This window comes from Petaurus breviceps, unplaced genomic scaffold (genome assembly GCF_028583685.1).
Source record: "Petaurus breviceps papuanus isolate PSGF00001 unplaced genomic scaffold, PetGlider_PUasm1.0 186, whole genome shotgun sequence".
In the NCBI taxonomy this organism is placed as follows: domain Eukaryota; kingdom Metazoa; phylum Chordata; class Mammalia; order Diprotodontia; family Petauridae; genus Petaurus; species Petaurus breviceps.
In genome coordinates, this window is record NW_027185798.1 from 17,153,213 (window position 1) to 17,180,115 (window position 26,903).

At 46.9% G+C, this 26,903-nt stretch overlaps 1 protein-coding gene and 1 long non-coding RNA gene across 4 annotated transcripts in view; one reads left to right on the forward strand and one right to left on the reverse strand.

The window, feature by feature from the left end:
* Positions 1–1,000: 1,000 nt before the first annotated feature.
* On the forward strand, positions 1,001–3,973 carry LOC138162449 (uncharacterized). The gene is made up of 3 exons (XR_011168642.1): positions 1,001–1,303; positions 2,502–2,518; positions 2,611–3,973. It is a non-coding gene; the product is annotated as an uncharacterized lncRNA (long non-coding RNA).
* Positions 3,974–9,225: 5,252 nt separating this feature from the next.
* RAP1GAP2 (RAP1 GTPase activating protein 2) overlaps positions 9,226–26,903 on the reverse strand; it is a 253,579-nt gene continuing 235,901 nt past the window's right edge. For 2 of the 3 annotated variants that reach the window (XM_069089621.1, XM_069089622.1), the window contains 7 exons: positions 26,317–26,435; positions 24,601–24,714; positions 24,285–24,402; positions 22,554–22,680; positions 18,808–18,884; positions 16,611–16,649; positions 9,226–15,333 (listed from right to left, as the gene is read on the reverse strand). In XM_069089621.1, coding sequence (XP_068945722.1) covers positions 16,641–16,649; positions 18,808–18,884; positions 22,554–22,680; positions 24,285–24,402; positions 24,601–24,714; positions 26,317–26,435 — 564 coding nt within the window. In that variant the 3' untranslated portion in view covers positions 9,226–15,333; positions 16,611–16,640. The remainder of the gene's footprint in view (positions 15,334–16,610; positions 16,650–18,807; positions 18,885–22,553; positions 22,681–24,284; positions 24,403–24,600; positions 24,715–26,316; positions 26,436–26,903) is intronic. The other variant, XR_011168643.1, reaches the window with a different exon arrangement.

Consider the following 26,903-nt stretch of genomic DNA (forward strand, 5'->3'; position numbering starts at 1 on the left):
CCTCCCCCTCCCCCCTCTCCTCCCCCCCCCCCTCCTTCCCCTCCCTCTCCTCCTCCTCCTTCTTCTCTGGATATCTTGGCCTGAATGTGCTTCAGCTGAGTCAAGCCTGGGATTTTTTTTTCAAAAAGCAGCTCTTTACTGGGGAAAGAAATGAAATACCAGAGCCTAGTGGCCTGGGATTCCTGGGATTCCAGATCCAGCTGGAAGATTCCTTCAGGGAATTCTGCCCAAGGCCTTCCTTTCTCTTTCCTCATAGGCACCTTCTGCCCATCCTCCTGCTGCCTCTGAGCTCTGCTTTTCTCTTGCAGTGGAGGAGGATTGAGGGATGGTTTTAGAATCCAGTGTCCTCAGCTGAGTTAGGGCTCTCAGATGAATGACCCTGGGCAAGTCCCTGGCTCGCTCAGGGTCCCTGACCCTTAAGATTAGGAAGAGGGACTAGACCTGTCATTTGGTTGGTCTAGGGAATTCCCACATGAGGAAACTCCCTCCACCAATGCAGGTCGCCACTTCATGTACAACTTTGTGAGTTTCCATTCCTGTAAAATAAGGGGTCAGATCTGATGATCTTGAGGGTCCCCTCTAGATCTAACATCCTGTAGTCTTCTGTCATTGGAACTCAGATAGAGCTGGAAGGGGCCTCAGAGGGCATTGGACCCAACCTTGCCATTTTACAGATCAGGAAACTGAGGTCCAGAGGGGTCTTGACCAGCCAAGGTCGTATAGATTCTGCAGCACACTGAGGACACTTGGAGCCAGGTCCTCTCCCTCCAATCCAGTGTCCCAGGAAGAGCTGGGGAACTGAGGCAGCTTGAGACAGTAATAACAACAGCTAGCATTTGCCCTGTGTCTTAGGGTTGTGTGTGAAGTGCTTTACCTACGCTTTCTCTGATCCCGGTTTTGTAGATAAGGAGACGGAGGCAGAGAGAGTTGCCCAGGGTCACACAGCTTGTAGCTGTCTAAGGGAAGATTTGAACTCGGATTTTCTTGCCACTAGGTCCAGCACTTTAAGCACTGAACCACCTAGCTGCCCAAAGAGGTGAAAACCTAGGCGGGAGAACCTCAGGTGCAGGTGTGGTCAGTGATCCCTCTGTGCCTGCCCTCCTCCCCTCCAGTGCTCTCAGTCAGCCCTTCTTAACATGAGCCGTGGAGCTGAGGGCTGGCCTTGCTCGGTTTCCAGCCAGCTGCTCATAGGGATGTCCTTATCTTTCTGCAGAAAGGTCTGGTACAGCGCCCTGGTTTCTCCTATTCATCTTTGCAATCCTGATGGTTCTGGTTGTGTGTGTTTTGAAGTACCTGCACCAAGGTAAAGACCAGCGTTCATTGGCTGGGCTGCTCTGGGAGAAGGGGAAGGGGAATCAGTAACACTCACTGCCCTCCCCCCCCCCCCCAAGAGGGAGTGCTGCTCTTCTGTCCAGTTCCATCCAGAACTGCATGGCCTTCTGGAGGGTCCATGCCTCACCTAATTCTACCCTTGAACTAGCAGCCTCCCATGATGAAATATCTGAGGACCTTTGGAAAAAGTAGTAGTCCTAATCCCGAGTAAACCTTGGATCAATCCATCAATCAGTCAATTAACAAACACTTATCAGTTGCCCACTCTATGGCAAGCACTAAAGTGGCAGTGGTGATACAAGCACACAGAAAGCAGATGGACCCTGTTCTTGAGCTTACATTCTATTGGGGTATACATGGGCACAGAGAAGTAAGTAAGGATATGTACAAAGAAGGTCCTGAAGGTTTGGGAAGGAGAGTGTTAACAATTTGGGGAACAAGGAAAAGCCTTTGAGGAGAAGTAGCCCTGGAGTTGAGCCTTGGAGGGAGCAGAGGGTCCCAGATGGCAGAGATGAGGAAGGAGAATAGGGGAGCACAGGGGAGAGCATCACTTTTGTAGCTGTGGGAAGTATGGATTGGAGAGGGGAGATGCTAACATGTACTAACATTGGGAGGACAATGTAATCATTCAGGGGGGAGGGAATGGAGGTCTGAATCTGCATGGTTGTGGGGTCAATAGAGAGATCCTGAGGAAATGGAATCACTAAGAAATGGGACTTGATTGGAGAGGAGAAAGAAAAAATCAGGAGTGATTCTTAGACTGAAAACCTAGAAGAATGATGGCACCATTCAAGGGAGGGATGTATTTAATGAAAAAGATAAATTCTGTTTTGGACTTGTTGAGATTGAGGCTCCTATAGAACATCTAGGTGGAGATATCCAGCAAGCAGTTAGAAATCCTGGTCTGGAGTTCAGCAGAAAGACGAGGATTGAATATCTATAGTTGGGAGTCATTTGCCTAGAGATGATGGCTGAATCCTTGGGAAGTGCTGATCTCAGTTAAAGAGTGTAGAGTGAATTAGGAGAGTGTCCAAGACAGCCTTGGGGTACACCTATGTAAAGGAGGCAGGACATGACTACAAAGACAAGAAAGAAACAGTCCCAGCCTCCAAAGACAAGGAATATGTTGTCAGTCTAACTGTTTTCTTGTCTTTCTTTTTTTTTTCCAGTGAGAAGTATGGACAAGGTAAGACCTATATCTAAGTTCTATTACCTTCTTAGTGGAATGTTGGGGGAGGAGTGCTGGGCTCTCACATCCTTTCTTCTGTCCTGTTGCAGAGAAAGCCTTACTAGGAATTCAAAGCAGATGCCAGGAAAAGGAGAGAGAAAGAGACTCTTGGAAATCAGGGACTGAGAGCCAGTCACCCGGTGCCATATACCTAACACAATCTTAGAACTGGGGCTAGGAAGACCCTGAAGAGACATGAGTTCCAGCCCCATCTCTACTATTGTGCGACAACAGGAAAGTCATTAGACCTTTGTAAGCCAATTTCCTCATTTATAAAATGAGGGTAATAAGACCTACAGTATGAATAGCTCACAGGATTGCTGTGAGGAACTGAAATAATATATCTAAAGCACTACGTAGAGTGTTAGCTACCGTTTAGTTAACATTCATTCATTGAGAAAACCTTTAGGTACCAGTCTACAAAACTCTTTTCCCCATCCTGCAATTGTGTTTACCTTGGGTCATTTTCAGACCTTATCTGCTTTGCCATCTTGACCCTTAACATTGTCATCTGACTGATTAATTTAACCTGCCATCCTCCCTCCTTCAGTGGTCTTTGGATTCCCAGGCCTTTCCATCTGCCTAGGCAGGGGACCTCTCAGTCTTTCTATTTGTATTGCTTGGGCTTGGCACATAGTAAGTGCTTAACAAAAACTTTTTTCTTTCACTTATTCATTCAGTCGTTCATTCATTCTTCATGAACAGATTGACCTTGTAAACAAATTCATTCAATCCCACACACGTGATCAACAGAACCTCATACTGAGGTCATGAAATGTTTCTATGATGTTGGTCACTGGTTGATCCCCTCTTTGGCCCACCTCAAGCCCAGTCAGTGCTTACTGTCCTGGGACCTGCTTTCCCTGCCCTACCCCCCATCTTCTAGCTTCTCAGCCCACTCTGCACCCCATGCCAATGATCACCAAAGCTTCCATTCATAACATTGTCTCTATGGCACCAACTATTTCTTTTAAGGTTGTGTCATCTAACATTATTGTTTTCCTGGACATCTTCTGTGGGTACCCCTGTTAGAGGCTTTGTACTCTAAGCCTCTTTTAACTTTTGGTAACTGAGGATTAAAGAAAGCATGCTGTGTTGATGTTCTAAATCCACAGAGAGTCCAACCACACAAAATAAGACACCTTCTCCCCCACCAGTGCCTCTCACAGTATGGTCTGTTACCTTTCCTACAGTGTAGGGGAGCAACAGAGAGAGCTCTGCAGGGGCAGATGAAAGACCTGTGTTCAAATTCCACCTCATATATTGACTTCCTGATCCTGATCAAGTCACTGAATTTCTCTAAGCCTCAGTTTCCTCATCTGTAAAATGGGAATAACATTGGTATTGTAATATCTACCTCACAGAGTTGTTGTGAGGATCAAATAAAATAAGTAAAGTGTTTTGAAAAACCTCTATACAGACGTCATCTATATTAGCCCTGCCTGGGTGCTACCCCAGATACCTTTCTCACACTCAGCATCCTCCTACAGATGAAGGAGGGTTACTCCTTGGTTCCTTTGCCCTGGGAATAGGGTTTGGGACAGCCAAGTATGTGTGTGAGCTGGAAAATACACCAATGTCTGTCTAGATGCAGGAAGCACCTTCTTCTCCCCTCCCAACCTCTCATTTGAGGGAATAGAGGAGGGACCCACTTTCAGAAATGCTCAGGCAAAGGCAAAGGTAGAGACTGTCTTTTGCTCCTTTTTGTATTGCTGGCATTTAGCACAGGGCCTGGCACACAGTAGGTGTTTAATAAATTGGTTGCTTGGGAGTTGTAGAGAGAGCTGCAATTCTTCTTCCTACCTGGGTTAGGATGTCTATGCCCCCAGAAAAGAGGCAGCTCTGTCGCTGACACAGGTTTAACTGGTGAGGGAGTGAGGCCAGCTTCTGGGGAGAGCTGGGATTAGACCTGGCATGAAGTGGTTTTTGCTGTGGACGCTTTCACAAAGTTCTGGCACAGTGGGAGAGGGGTCTTCCTGCCACATACCCCACAGGCTATATGCTCCCCTTCTGGGAGGGGCTACCTGACCTAAAGTAGTTCAAGACACTTTGAGAGTCTATACATATTTGTTCATATGTCCCCACTGATGTAGTGGCCTTTAACACTCAGTCAGAAGACATAATTTAAAGCAAAAGGTATTTAAAGAAGTAATATAATAAGAAAAGTTGTAGTAAAATATTTTCTTCATAAATCTGGGATATATTCTCCCACAAATACATACATAATCACAGGGATGAATAGAAATGCAGGAAGCAAGTCTGGTCAGGGGGTATGGGTGGGTGAATGCACACATGGGGAATATTATGCTACAAGGGTACTTTTTTTTTTAAAGCAATTGGGGTTAAGTAACTTGCTCAAGGTTACACGGCCAGGTGTTTTCTGGGTAGGTGCTAAGTGTCTGAGCCTGGATTTGATCCCCAGGTCATCCCGACACTGGAGCCGGTGCTCTTACTCACTGTGCTACCTGGCCGCCCGCCCCTACAAGGGTACTTTTGACCTCCAGACCTGGACCCTGACAATTTTTGCTATCTATGTATTCATCCCAATAAAGGTTGAATTTCTGCAGTTTGTTTATAATGGAAAGTAACACATCTGGTCATACAATTTTTCTGCATTATGGGTGTCTACACATCGGGGTGGTCAGAGAGAGGAGAGCTCTGGTGTGCAATGGAGACAGATTGGGGCACAGTGCTGAACACATCGTTTCTACTCACCAGCTACTCCTGGCTGCCAGGCACAGCCTGCCTTGGGCACATGGCTGGATTGCTTCTGTGAGCTTCTGCTGAAGTCTTTGGCTATGGGATCAGCTCTTCCTCACAAGAAGAACTAGTGTTACCTGGTTGAACTCTTTTTCTAGAAGAATCAAGTCTTTACCTTAGCCATAATAACAGAAATACTCCCTCTCTCGAAGCAAACAAAACCCAAAGCCTTCTCGGCTGGCTCCCTTCAGCAGTGAGTGAGCTCTCTCGTTTCAGTCAGTCCCATCTACAAAGCTTTTCAGCTCAGCTGGAGATTCACCCCAGGAGCTGAGAACAAAGAGCAGAGACTTCCCCGACAAACCTTTCAAACTAATCTTTTGAATTGAGCTTCCTACCATAGGGTCTGAGTGCTCCGGCCAGAGACCTCCACTTTGTTTATGGTGAGTATCCCCTAGGCCCCCCCCCCATCTTTACCTTTGAAGGCTAGAATATACCTGACCATCACTCCTGATGGGGCTTCTCACCCAACACTGCCAAGGGTAGCTGAGTGGTACAAGGGACAGAGCACTGGGCCTGGAGTCAGGAAATCCTGAGTTCAGATCTAGCCTCAAACAATTCCTAGCTGTGGATCCCTCTAGCTGTCTCAGTTTCCTCATCTGTAAAATGGGTATAATGATAAAATGATAACCCTTACCTTCTAGTATTGTGAGATAATGAGATAAATTGTAAATCAAAAGAGTAAATTGTTCAGTCCAGTGCCTGGCACATACTAAGTGCTATATACATGTTAACTATTATTATTACTCTCGACTCCAAAAGCCCTCCCCACTCCTGTGTGGGTTATTGTTTGTACATTTTCCAAGAGTACCAATGACGTCACATGTCTTGACTTGCACAGGGATTGGATTTAAATGAGGCAGAGTTTTGCAAAGTTGTCAGCCTAGATCTCTCTTCCAGAGTTAAGTGAGTAGGGGAAGGCACACTAAGCTGAAGCCAGGGGGCAAGGACATTATCTCTCCTACGGAGCCACATTCCTGGTATTTCCACATGAACCAGAGGCCAAAAAACTAGAAGGATTTGTTCTCACCCTTATAGCTGCAAAGACCCCGGGGACTGGAACTGAGGGAGGGAGCTGAGGAGAGGCTTGGGGGAAGGGGAGTAAGGGACCTATGGAGAGGCTGAGACAGAAGGGAGGGAGAGATTCAGGGAAAATGATGAGTGTATTAGGATAGGGTAGAACCTTTGGATAGAGCACTGGCCCTGCAGTTAGGAAAACCTGAATTCAAATATGAACTCAGACTCTTACTAGATGTGTGACCCTGGGTAAGTTACTTCATCTCTTTGCCTCAGTTTCCACAACTGTAAAATGGGGATCATAATAGCACCTATCTTCCGGGGTTGTCGTGAGGATGAAATGAGAGAATATTACTCAGATTGAATTAGATCATAGGCTCATGGTCAAAGAACATTTATTAATAATAGCTAGAAAAGTTTACAAATATTATCTCATTTGATCCCCACAATGACACTGGGAGGTAGGTGCTGAGTCTCATTTTACAGATGAGGAAACTGAGGCCAACAGAAATGAGGTGACCTGCCTTTGGTGGGGCAGGTCGTCACCCAGCTAGTGTCTGAGGAAGGATTGGAACTCAGGTCTTCCTGACCCAGGTTCAGCACTCTGTGTACTGTGGCGCCACTTAGTGGCCACCCACCACATAACACAATACTCTAAAACACCCCGGGGCATCATAGGTTTAGAACCGGAAGGAACCTTCTGGGCCATCATGTTCAACCCTCTCATTTTACAGATAGGGAAATTGAGGCTCAAAGATGTTACTAGTACCTGAGATGCCACTGAGTCCAACTCCCTCATCTTACAGACAAGGAAGCTCAGGCCTAGAGAGATGAGGAGGGCCTAGGGGCTCTTTTAACTCCAAGATTTTAAAATTATCTGTTCTAGTGAGAGGGCAGCTAGGTGGCACAGTGGACAGTGTGCCATTCCTGGAGTCAGGAGTACTTGGGTTCAAATTCTGCCTTAGACATTTACTAGCTGTGTGAATCCGGGCAAGTCACTTAACCCTGTGTGTTTCAGTTTCCTCACTCATAAAATGAGTTGAAGAAGGAAATGGCAAACCACTCTGGTATCTTTGCTAAGGAAACCCAAAATGGGGTCACAAGGAGGCATACATGATTGAGCTGACCACAAAACAATGCTCCAGTGAGGGTCTGAGCCTCGGGCCCAGGTCTAACTACTTTTGGTGTGTTGTGTCCAGTTCGTTGTTTAGAAAGAAAATTGACAAGATGCAGTTGTGTCAGAGGAGAGCAACCGGGATATGGAGGAGGCTAGAGACCACGTGGGATGGAAGCTGGGGGTGGGTGGGTGGGGCAGGGGCTTCTGGGGCCCCTCAGCAATAGTGACCACAGCCAGCCCTCAGCCCTGCTCTCAGCTCTGCCACGCTCTAAGGTGAAGCCATGGGGTAGCTAACTTGAGGGTGGGAAGGGTTGTCTTCTTTCTAAGCTCCAGCTGCCTGCAGGTTCCCCCTTCCTTTCTTCAGTTCCTTATTTAGAGAGTGAGGAAGAGGAAGTATCTTCGATATTCTGGCATCCCGAGCTTTTAGCTTTCAATTATTAAAGTCATTTTAATTGCATTTTGTGGTTCATGAATGCCTCTTATATTTTAAAGGAAAGAAAAGATACCTTATTCCAGCTAAACCAATGTCAAGTTGAAGCTTAGCCTACAATTCTGTGAGACAGGAGGACTTCTTGTCCAATGGGAAGAGGGCTGAACTTTGAGTCAGAGGAGCAGAGTCCAAATCCCAGCTTTGCCATGTGCTAGCTGTGTGACCTTGGGCAAATCACTTTCCCCCAGTTTCCCTCAGTAAAAAGAGGGGTTGAGTGAGGTGGTGGCCTCTCATGTCCCTTCCAAATATAAGTCAAGAATCCAATAAATGGTAAATCTCTCTGAATCTTAGTCTCTTCTACTATAATGTGAAGATGTTGGAATCAATGGCATGAGGTCCCTTCCAGTTATTTAGTTATAAAATATGTGATCCGTAAAACAGGTATAAAAGATATCATATATATTTTTATGGAGTTGAGATAGAAACAGCCCTGTGACACATCACTACCCTGTTATTATTCTATTATAATGTTCTGGGGTAGGGGGGACCAGCGCACAGATGGCTAAAATGGCTGCTTTTTTATAATTGAGTAAAAGTATTGGTTCATAATCTGTAAAGTATCTCTGTGACATCTCCAACAGCTAGTGGGATAACAGGAATGATAATCCCTCATCCTCTTCTCACAGAGGTTGTAGATAAGCCCTGGGCCTGGAGTCAGGAAGACCTGAGTTCAAATCCTGCCTCAGATCCTTACCAGCTGTGTGACTCGTGACAAGTTAATTAAATGCTGTTTGCTTCAGTTTCCCCATCTGTAAAACGGGGAGAAATAACAGCATCTACTTCCCAGGGTTCTTGCAATTCTCAAATGAGATGATAATTGTAAAGAGCCTAGCCTGGTTCCTGGCATAGAGCAAGCTGTATAGAAATGTTAGCTAGTCATTGTTGTCACCATTAACCAATGAGCACCTGCTATGTCCCCAGTACCATGGCAGGTGTTCGGGGACAATGGCAAAAATGAAACAGTTTCTGTTCTAGAAGGGGAGAAATTATTAATTATTATTTACATTGAAAGGTGGACCCGCTTCTGTGACATGATCTTCACCTTGCGTTGGGCATTGGTGGCACCCAGTCAGTGTCCTAAGTCCCAGAGCTGAGCTGAGGGAATGTGGCTTGAAAGATCACGTGAATGGGGGAATGAGGTGAATTTCATTCAGGGAAGGCTGCCTGTAGGCGGGGAGGCTCTTGAATTTTATAAGAAGTGCTGGAGGACACCAGATAGTACAGACTGGCTGGGCTAGGAGGTCCAAGGTTGTGGTCCCACCCAGAGAATCTCATACACCGATGGACACAAAATATGTTATTTATTGTGAATTTCTGCAAAGACACATTTAAGCAACAAAATATACATTTGTGAACTTTTTAGAATTTGTTTTATACATTAACCAGTACACCGTGTTACAGTAGCAATAAATTAAATGTACACTATTTACAGGGCATACGCAATCAGACTCTAGAAAGCATCTCCTTGCTCTAAAAAGGAAAAAAGAAACATGATCGTCACCACCCACTGTCAGAACTGAGCTTGGCTCAGAGACCTCACCACTCCTAGGATCCCTCTTCACAAGTGAACATTGCCGCACTTGAGGGGGCGTCACAAAACGACATTCATGGAAAAGAAAAAGTAGGGTCTTCAACCATGCTAGGGGATCGGCAAGAAGAATGGAAAGAGACAGGTTTATTCATTCAAGCAGAAAACAAAGTCCAGGAAAGTGGAACGTCACAAAAGAAAGGGATGGATGAGAATTCATTTCCTCTCGAGCTCACCCACACTCCACTGGAGCTGCCCAGGCTAGACACAAAGCAGGAAGCCAAATCCCCTCCTTCTGTGGCCATCGTGTTCTTGTCTGCTATGCTCAGCTCCCATTGACCCACTCTTCTGTGGCCTAACTTATCTCTCCTCCCAAGGGAATGGGTATTTCAGTGACATCCACAGAAGTTTCTAAGACCAGCTTCACCAGCATGGAGTATCTTCCTCAGTATTTAGAGGAGAAAAGAATGGAAACAGAGCTTGGGCAAACAAACTTTGCCCAGAACTGGCCCTGAGTGCCCAGTAATCTTTCTTCTACTTCAGAAAAATTCCCAGAGATCCCTGCTCTTGGCAAATACTAACTCACCACCACCGCAAGCAATTAGAGGAAGGCCATTCCTTTGGTCTGTATCATTCAAGGGACTACTTCTATGAGCCTTTCCCCTCCCCCAACACTTTCCCCATTCTCTAGGCCTATATAGGATATAGGATGTTTATTTCTGCATGGCCCTTGGGGCAACATCTAAATTAACTGACGCGTTCCCCACCATGAAATCTAACATTCCATTCTGCTCATTACAGGGAAGTAGTTTAGGATAGGAGAGACATCTTTAGACATCACTTCTCTACTATTTTCCAAGAGGGAACTGGGGTGTATTTAAACTATACCTTGTTTTTGTCCCAGCCCCAGCTCCTATTAAAGGCTTGGGGTTGGTGGGCTGGTGTGAACTCAATGACTAAAACAGGATCTTCATCTAGCTGGCCCTCTGGACTTTGCATTTTCTTGGTGGGCTCAAAGTCCTAGGATTGCTAGGGAAAGTCAACACATTCTCCCTCCATTTCCAACTCATTCAACTCAAACTTGATTAAGCACTACAGTGTACATATCTGGGGCCAAATGTCACACCGCCTAAGAAAGCTGGACTTCCATATTCCTGACTCGGGTACCAACCTTGATAGCCTAACTTACTCACTTTGGTAGAATCCAAGGACATCAGCTCATGTTATTCACTTAAACTAATGGGGGTGGGGATGGGATGGGGTGGTGGTGGTGGTGGTGGTGGGCATAGTATTATGGAAAGAGCTCTTGACTAGGAGCTGAGACCTCGTGTTTAGTCCCAGCTCAATGGCAATGTGACCGTAGGCAAACTGATTCATGTCTCTGGGCCTCAGTTTATCTTCTCTGAAGGTGAGGGAATAGGATCAGATGGTCTCCAAAGCCTGTGCCAAGTTCTAACAGCCTCTGATTTCTAGGAGTTTGAAGCCTGTCTACAATACCAAAGGAAGGCCGACCTGTCACTTTGCAAGCACAAGCAGTCATTCTAGCTGACCTAAGGTTTACCAGGAAAGATTCTGTTGGGGCCACTTTAATAAGTGGTGAAGAACCAGCCTGTGTGATTGAGTTAAACATGGTCAGGTACCTCTAACGTGCTTGAAAACACTCGATTTCCTCGAGTAGATGAAACATTCCCAATCCCTATAAGTCTACCCGGCAAGCATTTTCTCCATAGATAGCACAAAGGCAAACTTCTCAAATTCCTAATAAGAACCATCCAAATGAACACAGTTGAGCGCTACCAACCAGCAGGGTTATGCTAATTCTCCTCTCCTCAAACCTCATGTCAGCCCAAAGAGTAGCTCCAGAGGCCAGGAGTCCAGGAGAAGGGCACGGTAATTCTATAAATACAGCTGCCAGAGAAGTTCTCGGGGGACCCAGAGACCCCCATCAGTCAGGGATACTGCACCACCAAGTCTTTTAGGTTGGTAAAAGCCAAGCTTGGATAGCGGTGCTGTACACAGATGTAAAATCCAGAAGCACAAGGAAGAACCTTGTTTCCTTCCTTCTCCAGGGCACCGGGGACACAGATGGGCAGATAGTGTTCACTCTTTAAGCCAACAGGGTAAATATTTACAGGATGCTGGGTCTCAGTGCCAGACCCAAAGGGAGGGAGGGCCAGTTCAGAAGCTACTGAAGCCAACTTGTAAGGAAATGGAAATTCAAGGCTGCTGTTCTACTCTTACCAAACTCCATCTCTGGGGAACAGCAGAGAGGATGGACAGCTACCTGACAGGGGGTGGGCTGAGCGGCTTAGAGCCAGCTGGGGTGGACTGAGGTGATGAAGCTTGATGCTCCACAGCGGGGGTGGGGGGAGACACATTAAAACCTAAGAAAAGCACCCCAAACCATGATTAAAGGCACTGCTGCTTCCAAGCAGAGGGAAACAGCTACAGTCAAAACTTACTGATTTGACTAACCTAGGTACGGGATGGGGCTCAGGAAAGAAGGCTCAGGCTGAATTAGTGACAAGTGAAAAGAAATGCAGAATATTCTGCAACTAAATATTGTTTAGGACTTTCAAGGACAGACGGACACAATGAAAAGTGTGGCCAAGTCATACCTGACCTGCTTGAAGAAAAAGATAAGAATCACGTGTAATAATCACATTGCTTATGTACAAATGGGTGCTGCCAAAGAAATTTTTAAGAGCACCTGACTAGGCCAACTTTTGAGAGAAGTTCTTCGTAAGAGCAATCTTTAGACTAAACTTATTTAGAACAAACTCCTCTCCTTATAGGTAGTGTATAGAGGGAAATTTCAGATGGGCAGCATTGGGAAAGTGAGGGGAGGTTGGGGGGAGAGCCCAGGTCATCGTCCCAGCTCTGACACTAAGTGACCTTGAGTAAATTATTTCTGCAAATTTACCTTTCAAATTGTCTTGAACAAAAAACTCAGTTTCCTCATCTTTCAAAAGATGGGGTTATGGCAGGTAACTTTGAAGCTCCCTTTCTAACAAAATATCAAAGGACCCTAGCCTACTGTTGAATTATTACAAATTCCAAATCAATGGGGTCCTTGCTTCTAAAACTTATCATCATGAAATCAGCAGGAAATGATACTGTTTCTCAAGAAAAATAAGTCTGTCCACTTCAACTTGGTTGAGGAAAACAGACCTGGATGTGTGCTGCATAGGAATTGTTCGGTTGTAATTAAGTGACTCTGATCTATTTATTAAAACAGTTTGAGTGAGACCTCTCCTTGAGATAGATGTCTTTGTTAGGGAAGATCTTAGAAGCCCCGGCATGTGGACCCTGAGACCCTTATCACTAGGAGCTTCTGTGCCTCATTAAATTGTTTGAGAGCCTGGTTTGAGTTGAGGCATAGAGGACTATTTTGAAATTCAGAGGCAATGCTCATTTTGGCCAAGACTTGGAGTCAGCAGGTATCCTTGAAAGCAATGATGCTGCATTTCCTCAAAGGTGTTATCCAGCTCAGACTCTAAAGTCAAATTACAAATTCAGCCTCCATCTGCACCAAGGCCACTGGGGGCAGCATCACAGGATGTGAGTCAAAGGGCCTCATGCTGTAATGAACTTTTGTTTGTTTCAAATCTCGAGAAAGCTTCCATTATCTGATTGAGAGGACGGACTGAGTGTCATCAGAGGCGGGGGACACCCTTTATGAATCAGGCTGGTCCATAAGGAGGTGGGGTCCCTGGGACTAGAGGGAATAAATAAGGGCAAATGGCCTGCTGTGACATGGGGCCAATGAGACATGCCCTTCTGCCCAGGCACGGTAATCCCTTGGGGTTAGCAGAAACCCATGGAGACTAATCCCACAGATGTATAGAAAGTAGTGTGGAGGGTGGAAGGACAGGACAGGAGGGAAGGCCAGGTATCCCAGGCACAGACCCTTGGCCATGACAGCACACCGGGACACTTCCTATAGAATTTGGCATGTGGGGCTGACTTTTGCCCTTAATGTTTTAGAAAGTCTGAGATTAAGTTGATAGGGAAACCTTAAATCTACCTCCTATCCATACTTCTCAGTTAGAACCCCTTGGTCCAGATCTCTAAGAAGCAAAAGCATCCATTTGGCCCTGGTGTAATGGAAAGTCAGGCTCTGGAGCAGGATTCAAATCCTACCTCTGAGGCTTACTCCCTTTGTGACATTAATAAGTCACTTTGCTTCCATGGGTCTCAGTTTCCTCATCTGTAAAATGAGAGACTAGCTAGTCTCTGAGGTTCCCTTGCCAGCTTTGGATCTATTATCCCATGAGCTCCATCTGGTCTTGTGATTTCTAGCTCTCAGTCTTGCAGCCTGGGTGAGGGAGGTGGGAGAATCAAAATACTGAGGCATTCTGTTGGTGGATTCCAAATGTGAGCAGAAACCTGTGTGGGTCCAGGTCTCACAGCCTTGGCACACTTCTACCTTCTCTCTTGGAATGTGCTGACCACCTACAGAATCTCTCCTAGTCCCTTCTCACCCTGTGCTTGACCTCTGACTCTCTTACAAGGAGCTCCCCATCAAAGCTAGGGAAGAGGAGGGGAAAGGGGGTCCCCTTCCAGCAGCCATGGGAAATGACCTGTGGTCTGAATGAAAAGAGGTAGGGCCCAAGAGACATCTGACTTTAGACATGGAAGAATGCAGACAATCCACATCAATGAATGTCTCTGCTTAAGGTGCTGAGATTTCACTGGGATGTTGGGAGAAGCTGAAGGGAGCAAAGGACAGGTTTCTCTTTCCCCCTACCCCCCCCAGCAAATGCTTAAGAAATGCTTGTTGGGCTAACAAATGAATATTCTGGGAAGCCCATTGGCATGGGGGATGGTATGGCCCGACTGGTCCTGATGCATTTTGCAAGGACCCTCCCAAACTTGGTTTCTGGGAAGATGGCAGTCACTAAAAGAGAGTGGAAATCCTACCTAGAGACATCTTCCCTGGCCACAGGGAATGTCCAGGGAAGCTTTATTGGAGACAAGATGACATAACTCCCAGGAGCCCAGAATAGATCACTGACCTTCAAAGTGTCCCATTCCTTCCCTGAGCTTGTTGTCAGTGAGGCCGAAAGGTTTGCTTCTGGCTTTCCTGGCTTCAGTCTCATTCTCTCTGTCTCTTTTTCTCATCCTCACCAAGCCTGTTCCCCAAAGGAGCATCTGAAGCAACCCCTCACCCCCTTAACAGAAGCTGCTCCCTGAAAGAGATACGGATGTTTGGGCCCTGCCAATGTAAGTCTTGGGCCTTCCTGGCACTTTATGATGGGATCAGGGGAGAGAGAAGGAAGCCTGCCTGCGGACAGAGGGCTAATTAACAACTTAGCTACTCATGGACTAATCAGGCTGGGAACCCAAAGCCTGACGTCTGCCCACCATTCACAGACAGGACTGAATGAAACCAAGACAGAGATGTGCCATGGTGGGGAAAGGGCTGTAGGGGAGAAAGCTTAGGGGAGAGAGACCTTTTGCTGAATGTGCTCACTTGTAGGAGAGAGCACAGATGTACTCACAGCATTGGCCAGAGGCCCAGCTGCGGCACAGGCCAGGAGTATACAAAGTAAATCAACAAACAAACCTATGGGCGTGGGCCCTGGGGGCTGGGCTGCAGCATGTCCAGTGTATGCTACATGGTACAAGAAGCCTCCTTGCAGAAAGGCAGGAGGTGTGCCCGCCAGGCACGCCGCCACCAGGAACACCAGTGAGGGTTATAGGGTTACGGAGGGTGCTGAGTGGAAGGCTGGCCTCAGCTTGAAGCCAGTGGCGTGGGGACACTGGGCACGGGAGCAGCTTCAGGGATTAGTGTAGTGGACAGATGTTCCCAAGGTCTTGGTGGAAGAGGAGCTGTCTCCCTGGGCTGAGGCAGGACTGCCCTGAAGGAGACAAACACAGAAGACGGAGAATGTTATCGGTAAGGCTGGGTGATGTGGTCTATTCAGAGCTACAGGACAGGGCAGAAAAGATGCTTGTAAAGTGTTAAAGAGATGCTATTCATGGGGCAGCTAGGTGGTGCAATGAATAGAGCACCTGCCCTGGCGTCAGGAGGACCTGAGTTCAAATCCGACCTCAGACACTTGACACACTTACTAGCAGTGTGACCTTGGGCAAGTCACTTAACCCCAATTCCTTGCCTTCCCCGCTCCAAGAAAAAAAAGAAATGCTGTTCATTTCCCTGTTCCTTTCCCAGAAAACCCAACCCCCATTTAAACTCCTTGGGGGGGCAGTACCTACCTATGTGCCTGGTACATAGTAGGTGCTTAACAAATGCTTGTCAGGTGACTGAGAGGGACCCCTTCATTTTTTTTTTTGTATTTTGCTTTTTGGAGGGCAATTGGTTCAAGTGACTTGCCCAAGGTCAAACAGCTAGTTTTTTTGTATTAAGTGTCTGAGGCTGGATTTGAACTCAGGTCCTCCTGACTCCAGGGCTGGTGCTCTACTCATTGTGCCACCTAGCTGCCCCAACCATTTCATTTTTGTTTTTGTGTCTTGGATTCACCATCAGGCCCAGCACATAGCAGATACTTGATCAAATTAATTTCAACAATCAGTCATATAGAATGTAAGCTTCTTCCAGGCCAGGGGATCTTGTCTCTGTATCCTCAGAGTCTAGCACAATGCCAAGCATACAGCAGGCATTTAATAAGTGCTTGTCAATTGCTTGAATGATTGAATCAACAAGCATAATATCTGCAAAGTGCTTAATAGTGCCTAGCATATAATAGGAGCTTAATAAATGCTTATTCCCTTCCCCTTCCCGTGTATTAAATCCCTACTATGTGCCTGGTACTGTAGTAGGCATGAAGGATACGGAGGCAAAAATAAATGACCCCAGCTTCAAGGAGCTTATATGCATTTATACAGCTAGTGGACTGGTAGAATTCACTTTAATTCAATAAGCATTTATTAACGCTCTCCTCTCGTACCCAAATGCGTCTCCTCCCTGTCCTGGCCCCAAACCTGGAGGCTTCAGGGAAGGGGATTGAGATTCTGGTCCACTTATCCTGTCTCCAAACTTCCCAGGGTGATAGAGCCCTGGGTTGGCTGGCTCCCTCAGAGTGGCCTTTACAAAGTCAAGGTGAAGGTCAGAAAGAGGACAGAAAAGACAAGTCCTGTCCCATGAGGCCCCCAGGGAGATAATCCCTCCACTCACCTTTGACAGGTGAACGACTTCTCTTCCCCATTAGTGACCCTGCTCCGGGATAAATCAGAACAAAGACTTCACATCATCATCAATCAATCAATTAGCAATAAAAAAGCATTTCTCAGCCATCCTGCGTGTGTCAGGCATTGTGCAAAGGCAAAGGGGAATGATACAAAGGGTTGCTTTTGACACACTTCTCTGCATGAAGGAGGAGAGAAGGCAGGCCAGAGGAGCCCCCCCCCCCCAATCTCAGATAACTGGAAGGTTGTTTGCCCTTGAATTTGGATTCTGGCACTCTAAAGCACCCATTAAGAAGACTTGACCTTGGGAAAACTTCCACTTTTATGGGCCACATTTATTCTTTCTCCATTATGCAATGCTGGAAACAGACAACCTCACTTCTCAAAACCTTTCTGGTTTAAGGGGAAATAGTTAAGTATTTAGCAGCAAAAAAGACTTTTATCTTTGCTGGGTTTTGGGTTGAGCGTCTGAAAAGAGTAAATGGAGATCAGAAATCTGGAATCACTGAATCCAACTCCCTCATTTTACAGATGAGGAAACTGAGGTTGCTGGAAATTAAGTAACTTGACCAGGACAGTATAATCAATACATATAGAATACAGTAGCTTGTCAGGGGGCACCAAGCTAAATTTTACAAGGGAATGGTAGACCTATCACATCCTCACCTACACCATTGGAAAAATGATAGCTAACATTTCTTTATGTTTTGCAAAGGGTATATATTATCTCATCTGGTCATCAAAACAATGCTATGAGGCAGGTGCTGCTATTATCCCCATTTTCCAGATGTGGAAACAGTTTCTTGTGACTTACCCAGGGTCACACTGCTAGGAAGTATCTGAGGCCGGATTTGAACTCGTTAAAAAAAAACCAAGTCCATCCATACATTATACAAGTCCAATACAAGTCCATACAAGTCCAATCCATACATTATACTACCCAGACAAGCAGATGCTAACCAGTAATAACCAGCTATGTGGAAGTGAGGTTTGACCCAAAGAAGATAAAGGGATAGCCAGCCTCTAGGTTCTCAACCTGGAATCTGGAATCTTAGTTTTTGTTTTTTTTATTTTTTATTTTTTTGGGGGGGGGAAAGCAAGGCAATTGGAGTTAAAAGACTTGCCCAAGGTCACACAGTTAGTTAACTGTCAAGTGTCTGAGGTGGGATTTGAACCCAGGTCCTCCTGTCTCCAGGGCTGGTGCTCTATTCACTGAGCTATCTAGCTGCCCCTGGAATTCTAGTTTGAAAAAAAATATTTTGGCAACTGTATTTCAATGTGATTGGTTTCTTCAATAATTCTATTTATTTTATTTTATGCATTTAAAAACATTATTTCAGAAGGAGTCCATAGAATCACTGGCTAGCGTTTGGGGCTCAGACACTTACTAGCTGTGTGACCCTAGGCAAGTCACTTCACCCTGCTTGCCTCAGTTTCCTCATCTGTCAAATGAACCGGAGAAGGAAATGGCAAACTACTCCAGGATCTTAGCCAAGAAAACCCCAAAGGTTTTGAGACAGCTGAACAACAAAACCATAGGCTTCATGGGACTGCCACAGCAGTGAGTGATACAGTTCTAGAAGATAACAGGAAGTTGGTCTTGCATTTTACTCATGGATAGGTGGGGTATCCATTTGAATATGGGCATGTCTAACCCACTGGGAACTCACTCCTCAAAAGAAATAGAAGAAAGGGTTGTAGGATCTCTAGTTGGACACTAGAGGCCTCCCTCCTCCCAGCCTTCTAAACCCATTCCTTCCCACACCCCTGACTCCTCCCCGAGGGCGGGGAACAGCTTCAAATGGGAGAAAAAGGTCAGATTTTGCTTTTGTTTTCCTCCCCATCTTCTAGACATCTCCCCCCACCCCGTTTCCCATTCATATGGAATGCTCTCAGCCTGGCAAGCTTAATCCCAGCTACAGTGATGACTGATACAGTGACAGTCAATGCTGTACAGGGGTGTGTGTGGGGGGTTGTTTTCACAGGGGACTCCTGATAACCCCAAAGCATCCAACAAAGGAACGAACCTTGGCAGGTCGCATTTCAGGCAGTCTGGGTCCACAGGACTCTGTGAGGCGTCCCTCAAATAAGATCTCATACACTACTTGTATGAATCAGGCTCTCTATGAGGCTCCCCACACTCCCCAGGGCCCCCAACCCCCCACACCCAGAGCTTTCCTCCATACCGTGCTGGAACTGGTATGGCTGAGCTTATCGAAGCGGAACTTCAGATTGGACCTCGGAGAGTTCCTGTTCTTCAAGTCTAAGGGAAGCAACCAGGGAAAAGATTAGGAAGGGAAGGCGTTTCAATCAATCAGTCAATCAATAAACATTTATTAAGCACTTACTAAGTACCAGAGAGGCAGCTAGGTGGTGCCATAGTGCACAGAGTGCCAGGTCTGGAGTCAGGAAGACTCATCTTCCTGAGTTTAAATCCAGCCTTGCTCAGACACATATGAGCTGTGTGACCCTGGGCAAGTCACTTCACCCTGCTTGCCTCAGTTTCCTTATTTGTAAAAAATAAGTTGGAGAAGGAAATGGCAAACCACTCCAGTATCTTTGCTAAGAAAACCCCAAATGGGATCACAGAGAGTCAGACACGACTGAAAAGGGGGCATAGCAAAAAGTGCCAAGAACTATGCCAGGCTTTCAGGGTGTGAAGACCAAAGGGAAACAATTCCTGCCCTCAAGGAGCATACTTTCACAGAGAAGAAACTATAGAATGCGGAGGAAAAAAATGCACAGTGATGGGATCACAGCTGGGGGAATCCCAGAAGGCTTCTTGGAGGCAGAGACAGAGAACAAAGTTGTTCCTTTGTCCTCATCATCTTTTTTTTTTTTAACATGTTTTTGGCTCCCCAACAAGACATCAATAAATGTTCTCAGAGAGCCTTGAAACATATCTCATGTTTCTTTTGCATTTTTTGCATGTAGGCAGCTAAATGATACAGTAGATGGGGCATTGGGCTTGGAGTCAGGAAGAGTCGAATTCAAATCCTGCCTCTTACACTTACTAGCTGACCCTGGGCAAATCCTCTATTTACCTCGGTTTCCTCAACTGTAAAATGAGGACAATAATGACACCTACCTCACAGTGTAGTGAAGATCAAGTAAAATAATATTTGTAAAAAGTGCTTAACATAGTGCCTGGTACGCAATAGGCATTACGTTGTTTAGTAATTTTTCAGTCATGTCTGATTCTTTGTGATTTCCTTTGGGTTTGAGTGTTTTGTTTTTTTTTTGCAAAGGTACTGGAGTGCTTTGTCATTTCCTTCTCCAGCTCATCCGATAAACTGAGGCAAACAGGGTGAAGTGAATAGCAATGTCTGAGGTCAAATTCGAACTCAGGCCTTCCTGACTCCAGGTCGGGTACTTTATCCACTGTGCCACCTAGCTGCTCAGGTAGGCCCTGTATAAATGCTTACTGGTGTTTAAGGTTCACCTGTGTGTAGCCCAAAGTTCTATATCCAACTGCGGGCCATTCAGTGGTGCTGATAGGAGGGTCAATGGACTTTGTCCTGGTTTGCCCATGGCCAGGGAAGGGTAAGTGCCAACCTGGAACAGCCTTCAGAATCACTTCCTGGTTCATCACATACTGCTATCTCCTGTTGCCTAATTTTTGGGAGCTCATGGAAGGCAGATGCTGCATCTTTTTAGTATCCCCTACACGCAGTATCACCTGGCTGGCACACACTCAGCAGGGAACAAATGTATGCCCTTTGTGCTAACTGGAGGTCTTCAAGCAAAGGATGGATGCCTTCCCGTTGGACATGCTGCCTGAGGATTCATAGTCAATGGTCCATGGGTTGGACTTGAAGGCCTCTTTCATGGCTCCACTCTCACTGCCATTTTAATGTTATGGATGATTTCTCGCCAAGCCGCTGTAAGGAATGACCGATTGAAGGGACTGGGATTTCCTCTGAAGAGGAAGCATGCATCAGGGTATGTGCATTGAGCCAGCACAAGAAGACCTGTAGAATGTAAACTCCTCGAGGGCAGGGCAGATTTTGCTATTTGTGTCTGCCTCCTTGCACGAAGTTGCTTGTTGAATGAACACAAATGACACTTTTCACTGTTGGTCCCTGGAATGATGGTGAGCTTTCTGTATTCAGTGACTAACCCCCTGGCCAATCAAACAGACGTTGGCTTTCACTGTCTCCCTAGCAACAGGATGCCTGCCCTGAGCTCTCCGCTTTCCTCTGTCTTGTTTGTGAGTGGATGTTTGCACCAAGGAGGAGGTTAGGTGGGGCCAGAGATGCCATCTGTGGCTGGGAAACAAGACAAAAATCACTGACCCACATGGGCATCAAACCTGCCACCTCAACCACCTCGGTGCTGTGGTCTAACCAACCAAACTGGGCAGCCCTGTTGATGGACAACCACAAAGTGCAGGGGCCAGAGAGGAGCTGGGGCTGCTTCCTTGCGTGCTCCCACACCTGGAATCTCAGACGCTCGTAGGACATGAGAGCTGGAAGAGTGAGGGTCGGATGAAGGTGACTGGGGAAAGCTTTAGGGTCATGGGATCGCAGATGCAGAGACGAAGGATCTCAGAGGCTGCCCAAGCTAGCCCCATCTTTGTTTTTGTTTTTGACACTGTTTTCCCATCTCACCCACTGCTGATGAGCACAGAAACTTTGTCCTGCTCCCAAGTATTGGCCGGTTTGTCCCTCCTTGGGTAGCTCCTGGTGGCTCGCCATATTGGTGCCAGCCTTAGGCAGACACCCAACTAGCATTCACCCTATTACAGCTCAGAACTCTCAAGCTCCAGTGATCCCAGTAGCCTCAGCCTGTCTAGTATCAGGGATTATGGGTGTTTGATATTCTGCTGGACCAGCTCCCTCATTTTACAGAAAAGGAAACTGAGTTCTAGAGGAAAGAAGTGATTTCCCCATACTGCCTCAGGTGGAGTTTAGAGATCGAAGGGACCCTCCCTCCTCCTTTTACAGAGGAGGAAACTGAGACCCAGAGGAGTTAATGGACTCAGTGAAAGTGGTGGTTGTTGCTGTTCACTCGTGTCCAACTCTTCATGGCCCCATCTTTGCAGTCATCTGTTCCAACATTTTAATTTTACATTTGAAAAAAACTGGAGGGTTTAAGTGATCTCACAATCACTCAAAAATCTAACAGTTCATTTATTCATTCAACACACATACACACACAACATAAAGTCCTTTTCATAGACAGTAGCAACTGAATGGATAAGGAAAAGCCTCAGGTAGAAGGTGATACTTTTGCTGGCTTCCCCTTGAAGAAATGTAGGGAAGAAGTGAGGGGTGGACAAAGAGGCCAGTTTGGATTGAAAAAAAAAAAGATTTAAGGAAGGAAAGAAAGGGAATAGTGTGTTATCAAGCTGGAAAGGTAAGGGGTTTTCTTGGCAGAGATACTGGAGTGGTTTGCCATTTCCTTCTCCAGCTCATTTTACAGATGAGGAAACTGAGGCAAGCAGAGTTAGGTGACCTGTTCAGGGTTACACAGCTGGTAAATGTCTGAGTCCAGAATTGAATTCAGGTCTTTCTGACTCCAAGCATAGCACTCTCTCCACTGAGCCACCCAGCTGTCAGGCAAAGCCAAGTCCTTCAATTCCACATCCAGCATAACTCCCTGTGGCACTGCCCTACCTCTACCTGAGTCTTTGGCTATGGCCTCCGGGGCCCTTGGACCTGCCTCTCCACCAGAGCTCCACCAGGAATGCCCATCAGGGCTAGAGCAGGAGCCACAGGGAAGCAGTGATGCCCACTGCTGCATCCCTTAGCCAGACAGTGACTGTCATGGAGCTTAAGTGGCTTGCCCACTGCCACCCAGTCTCAGAGCTGGGGCTCAAACCCAAACTCCATTCTCCTTCTCTACTAGGGTGCCACCTGCAGGACAAGAGTGGATGCCATCAGCCACAGTGAAGTCCACCCAGTGCCAGCCCATCCTGGACATCACTCACCTGTCGGACTCCGGCTCATGATTACTGGGGTCGCTGCTGCTACTAGGCTGGGGCTCTCGCTGTTCAGGGACGGGCTGTAGACAAAGACTTCCTGCTTGAAGGGTGAAGCTGTGGAGGGCTGGCTGCTCTGGGGGGGAGGGAGACGGGTAAGAGGCTGGGCAGCTGCAACTCCTCCCCCCACTCTGCACACCTGGGCCTGATGAAGCCTCCCACACAGATGGTCCTGGAGACAGCAACCCCCTCCCAGGACCACCTCAGCCAATCTCCTCCCCAGCCAACAGCCAAACAGAGCCAGATCTGGGGAGAGCAGAGCCCCTGACTCATCATAACCATGGCGGGCAGGGACACAAACTCCCCTCACCAATACAGGCCAGCCTTTATGGACATTTACAGCCTTAGAGACCTGCCTGGGACACTGAGAGGTTAAGCGTGTTTATGGCCTCTTTCAACAGAACAGAAACTTCTGGGGAGCAGGGATTGTTTGGTTCTTTGTACTTGTATTCCTGGCGCCAAGCTCAGTGCTCAGTGCCCAATGTCCAGTGTCCAGTGCCCAGCACCCAAAGCCCAGTGCCCAGTGCCCAGTGTGGGCTTCACATACACTTGCAGATTGATTCACTTCTCTCCAATTTACCCTCTGCACAGGTGCAGTGATATTTTATTTTATTTTATTTTTTGCCTTTTTTTTATTTTGGAGGGCAATTGGGGTTAAGTGATGGAGGGCAATTGGGGTTAAGTGACTTGCCCAAGGTCACACGGCTAATAAGTGCTAAATGTCTGAGGCCAGGTTTGAACTCAGGTCCTCCTGACTCCAGCGCTGGTACTCTATTCACTGCGTCATCTAGCTGCCCCCTGCAGTAATATTTTAAAAGCACAATCCTGTTCATGTTACTCCTTTACTCAACAAGCTTCAGGGGCTCCCCATTGCCCTCAAGTCACACTACTCTGTTTGTCATTTAAAGCCCTTCAAATATATGATTCCAGTCTACTTTCACAGGCCAAGTTCACACGATCCTCCCTCACACATTCTACGTTCCAGTTAAACTAACCCATGGCCTGTTCCTTGTACAGGGAATTCCATCTCCCATTTTACACTTTCCCTGCTCTCCTCTTTCAGCTCTGCCTCTGGGGACCTTGAGACCCCTCTGAGGTTCAGGTCAAGGGCCTCCTCCTTCAAGACATCTTTCCTGATTCTTCTACTTGTAAGAGCCCTGTGTCACCATCCCAGTGTATAGTGGGGATATGTGTCCTGTATTTACTTATCTGTAAGCATGTTCTATCCCCCTAAAAGAATATTAGCTCCTTGTGGGCAGAGGCTTTTGTCACACAGCACATAGTAGGTGCTCAGAGTGAGTATCTTTCTATTTAGAATGTAAACTCTTTGAGGATAGGAAATGTAAATGTCTCACTTTTGTCTTTGTATTCTCAGCTGGCACAATGCCTAGGACACAGTAGGTGTTTAATCAATGCTTATTTGGTTATCTCCCTAAATAGAACTAAGATCATTGCAGGCAGGGGCTTTCGTCATTGCACCCCCAGAAGCCAGCACAGTACTTGATCCACAGTAGGTGTTTAATAAATGCTAGCTGATTGAAGCGTGTGTGAGTCCCAAGGTTGGAGTTAAGAGGAAGGGCCAGTGGAGGCCCCCAGCCCCAGGCCTGAGCCTTTCCACGTCTTGGCCCTGATGGTCATGAGTGCAAGTCTGGGTTCTCTCTGTGAAGCAGCTCCGCCTACCACAATGTCGTATTCCTCCATGGCCTCACTCTCCCCGGCGGTGCTGCTGAAGCTGCTGGTGCTGGATGAGGACCGGGAGATGCTGGACCGGCCGTTTTCCTTCAGCTTGACGAAAGGCCTGAGGAAGTGAGGCAGAAGGCATGGGAAGGGAACCCCCTCCCCTCCTGCACACAGTCCCCCATCCCTCTGCAGTCACTGGGTGGGCAGAGTGCTAGGGGCAGCTCCGCGGGTCCAGCAGATGGCTCTGGCCCCCCTCGCTCTGCTCTCTCTGGCTGCCCACTGCCCAGCTCCTCCAAAGAAGGGCATCCCCCCTTACTTCTCTTTGTTGGGGCAAATTTCCGGAGAGCTGGGGTTGGATGAGGTTTCTGATTTCACTTCCTGAGAGGAATGGCCACCATCCGGGGTCTTGGGAGTGCTCGAGGCACTGTCACTGAGGAGACAGGAAGGAGCGAAAAGATAATGATAACAGCTAACATTTACATAGAGGATTTTAAGGTTTACAAAGGACTTGACATGCTCTATTTCATTTGATTCTTATACTATTGTCATCATTCCCATTTTACAGGTGAGGAAACTGAGGCAGGTTAAGTGACTTGCCTAAGTAAATTTCTGTGTCAGGATTTGGATTCAGGTCTTCCTGACTCCAGGTCACGTAGCTCTGATACCACCCAAGTCAAGCGCTAATGATTCATAAATCTGGCTGTTTCTCTCACTTGTGGTAGGAGTAGGGAGAGGAAGGAGGAAACAACAGTCCAGAGAGACCTTTCTCTATCAGCAGGTCCTTGGGAAACTTTAGAGCAGAGTCCACCAAAGTCTCCCTTTACCCCCACCTTCACAGTCTTTTGGTAGCCCTAAACACACCATCCTCCTTCTCTAGCTGTTTTGGGGTCCTGGGATAGGACCTAGTGCTAATGAGAGGTCAAAGACTACATGGGCAAGAGCTTTCTCTGCTTTAATGCAACTGCCATTTATATAGCAATTTAGGGTTTGCATTATAGTATTTGGGGCTCCCAACGTCTCTGAGTAGGTGCGATCAGTACAATTATCCCCATTTTACAGATATGAAACTGAGGCAAACAGGGTGAAGTGGCTTGTCCAGGGTCACACAGCTGTCTGAGGCCAGATATGAACTCAGAAAGATGAGTCTTCCTGATTCTAAGCCCAGTGCTCTATGCACTATGCAACCTAGCTGCCCTGGCCATGGTTATTTATTATTATTTTTTTTAACATTCATTTAAAAAAAACTTAGAGTTTCAAATGCTTTTCTCCCTTCAGTCTCTCTCCTATCCATTGAGATGATAAACAATATTATACCCGTTATACAGGTAAAGACATTTGGCCAGGGTTATACAGCTAGTGTTAGAGCTGGGACTAGAACCCAGGACTTGTGATTTCCCTGTCTGTTTTTGGTATATTTTTAAATGGATACAAGGCTTTTCCCCTAATTTTTATATGTAGGTTGATCTGATTTGTCCCTACAATTAAAGAAATACTTGACTTGGGCTGGAGACCATATTCAGGGGCCTGGCTTGGGCAGGGAGCTGTCTTGCCCATTTACTTATCTGTGCCAGGGGATCTCAGGAGCCGGGGGTTTGTGAACCCGTGTGTGTACGGTTTATAGTTTAACAACTGTATCTCAATATACTTGATTTCCTTTGTGATCCTATTTATTTCATTTTGTACATTTAAAAACATTTTTCTGAGAAAGGGTACATAAGCTTCATCAGACTCCTCAAGGGATCCATGATAGGAAAATACTCTTTGGTCTATGGAGAGGTCCTAATGGACTCATGACTTGGATCCCCGGATCACAAATGTGGAAGGGACCTCAGACACCCAGGGAAATTAAATCATTTGCCCAAGGTCACAGAGGTTGCAAACATTAGAAGCTAGATTTGAACCCAGGGCCTCTGACTCTACAACCAATGCCATCTCCAACATACCTCAATGCCTCCAACCTCCACCCCCTGTGCCCGAGCACTTTGGGGGATGGGACAGCAAAGGAAGAGCAGTCATGAGCCCCAGGATTTACCATCGTGTCCGGCTGTCAGCCTGGCCTTCGGAGCCTGTGTGCAGGCGGGGGAACAGCCCTGACCTCCGCTTGATGGGACTCCTGGATTGGTTCTTCCCTGTGGCTGCTGCCACTGGAGGCTGCCGGACCAAATCCCAAAGTGAAAACCTTTGGTGCCGAACACCTTCTGGGCCAATGTCCTGTACACCATCTTCGAGGCAGGAGCTGTCCTTCCCTCCACCCCCCAACCCCAAACACCTAGGCTTGCAACTGCCTCCAAACACTCTCCTGCCCCAGACGGATCTCCCCTGCTCCAGATGGATCTCCCCTAGTCAAATGCTTTTCCTTCCTTTCCCTCGCACCCTCCCTCCTTTCTTTCTTTCCTCTCTCCCTTTCCTCTTCATTCTCTCCCTCCCTCCTTCCTTCCCTTTCCCCTTTCCTCTCTTCTTCCCTTCCTTTCCTTCCTCCCTCTCTCCCTCCTTTCCCTTCTTCCCTCCCTCCCTCATCCTCTTCCTCCCTCCCTCCCTCTCCCCTTCCCTCCCTCTCTTCCTTCCTCTTCTTCCTGCCTCTTCTCTACCCTCTCTCCCTCCCCCTTTCCCCTTCCCTCT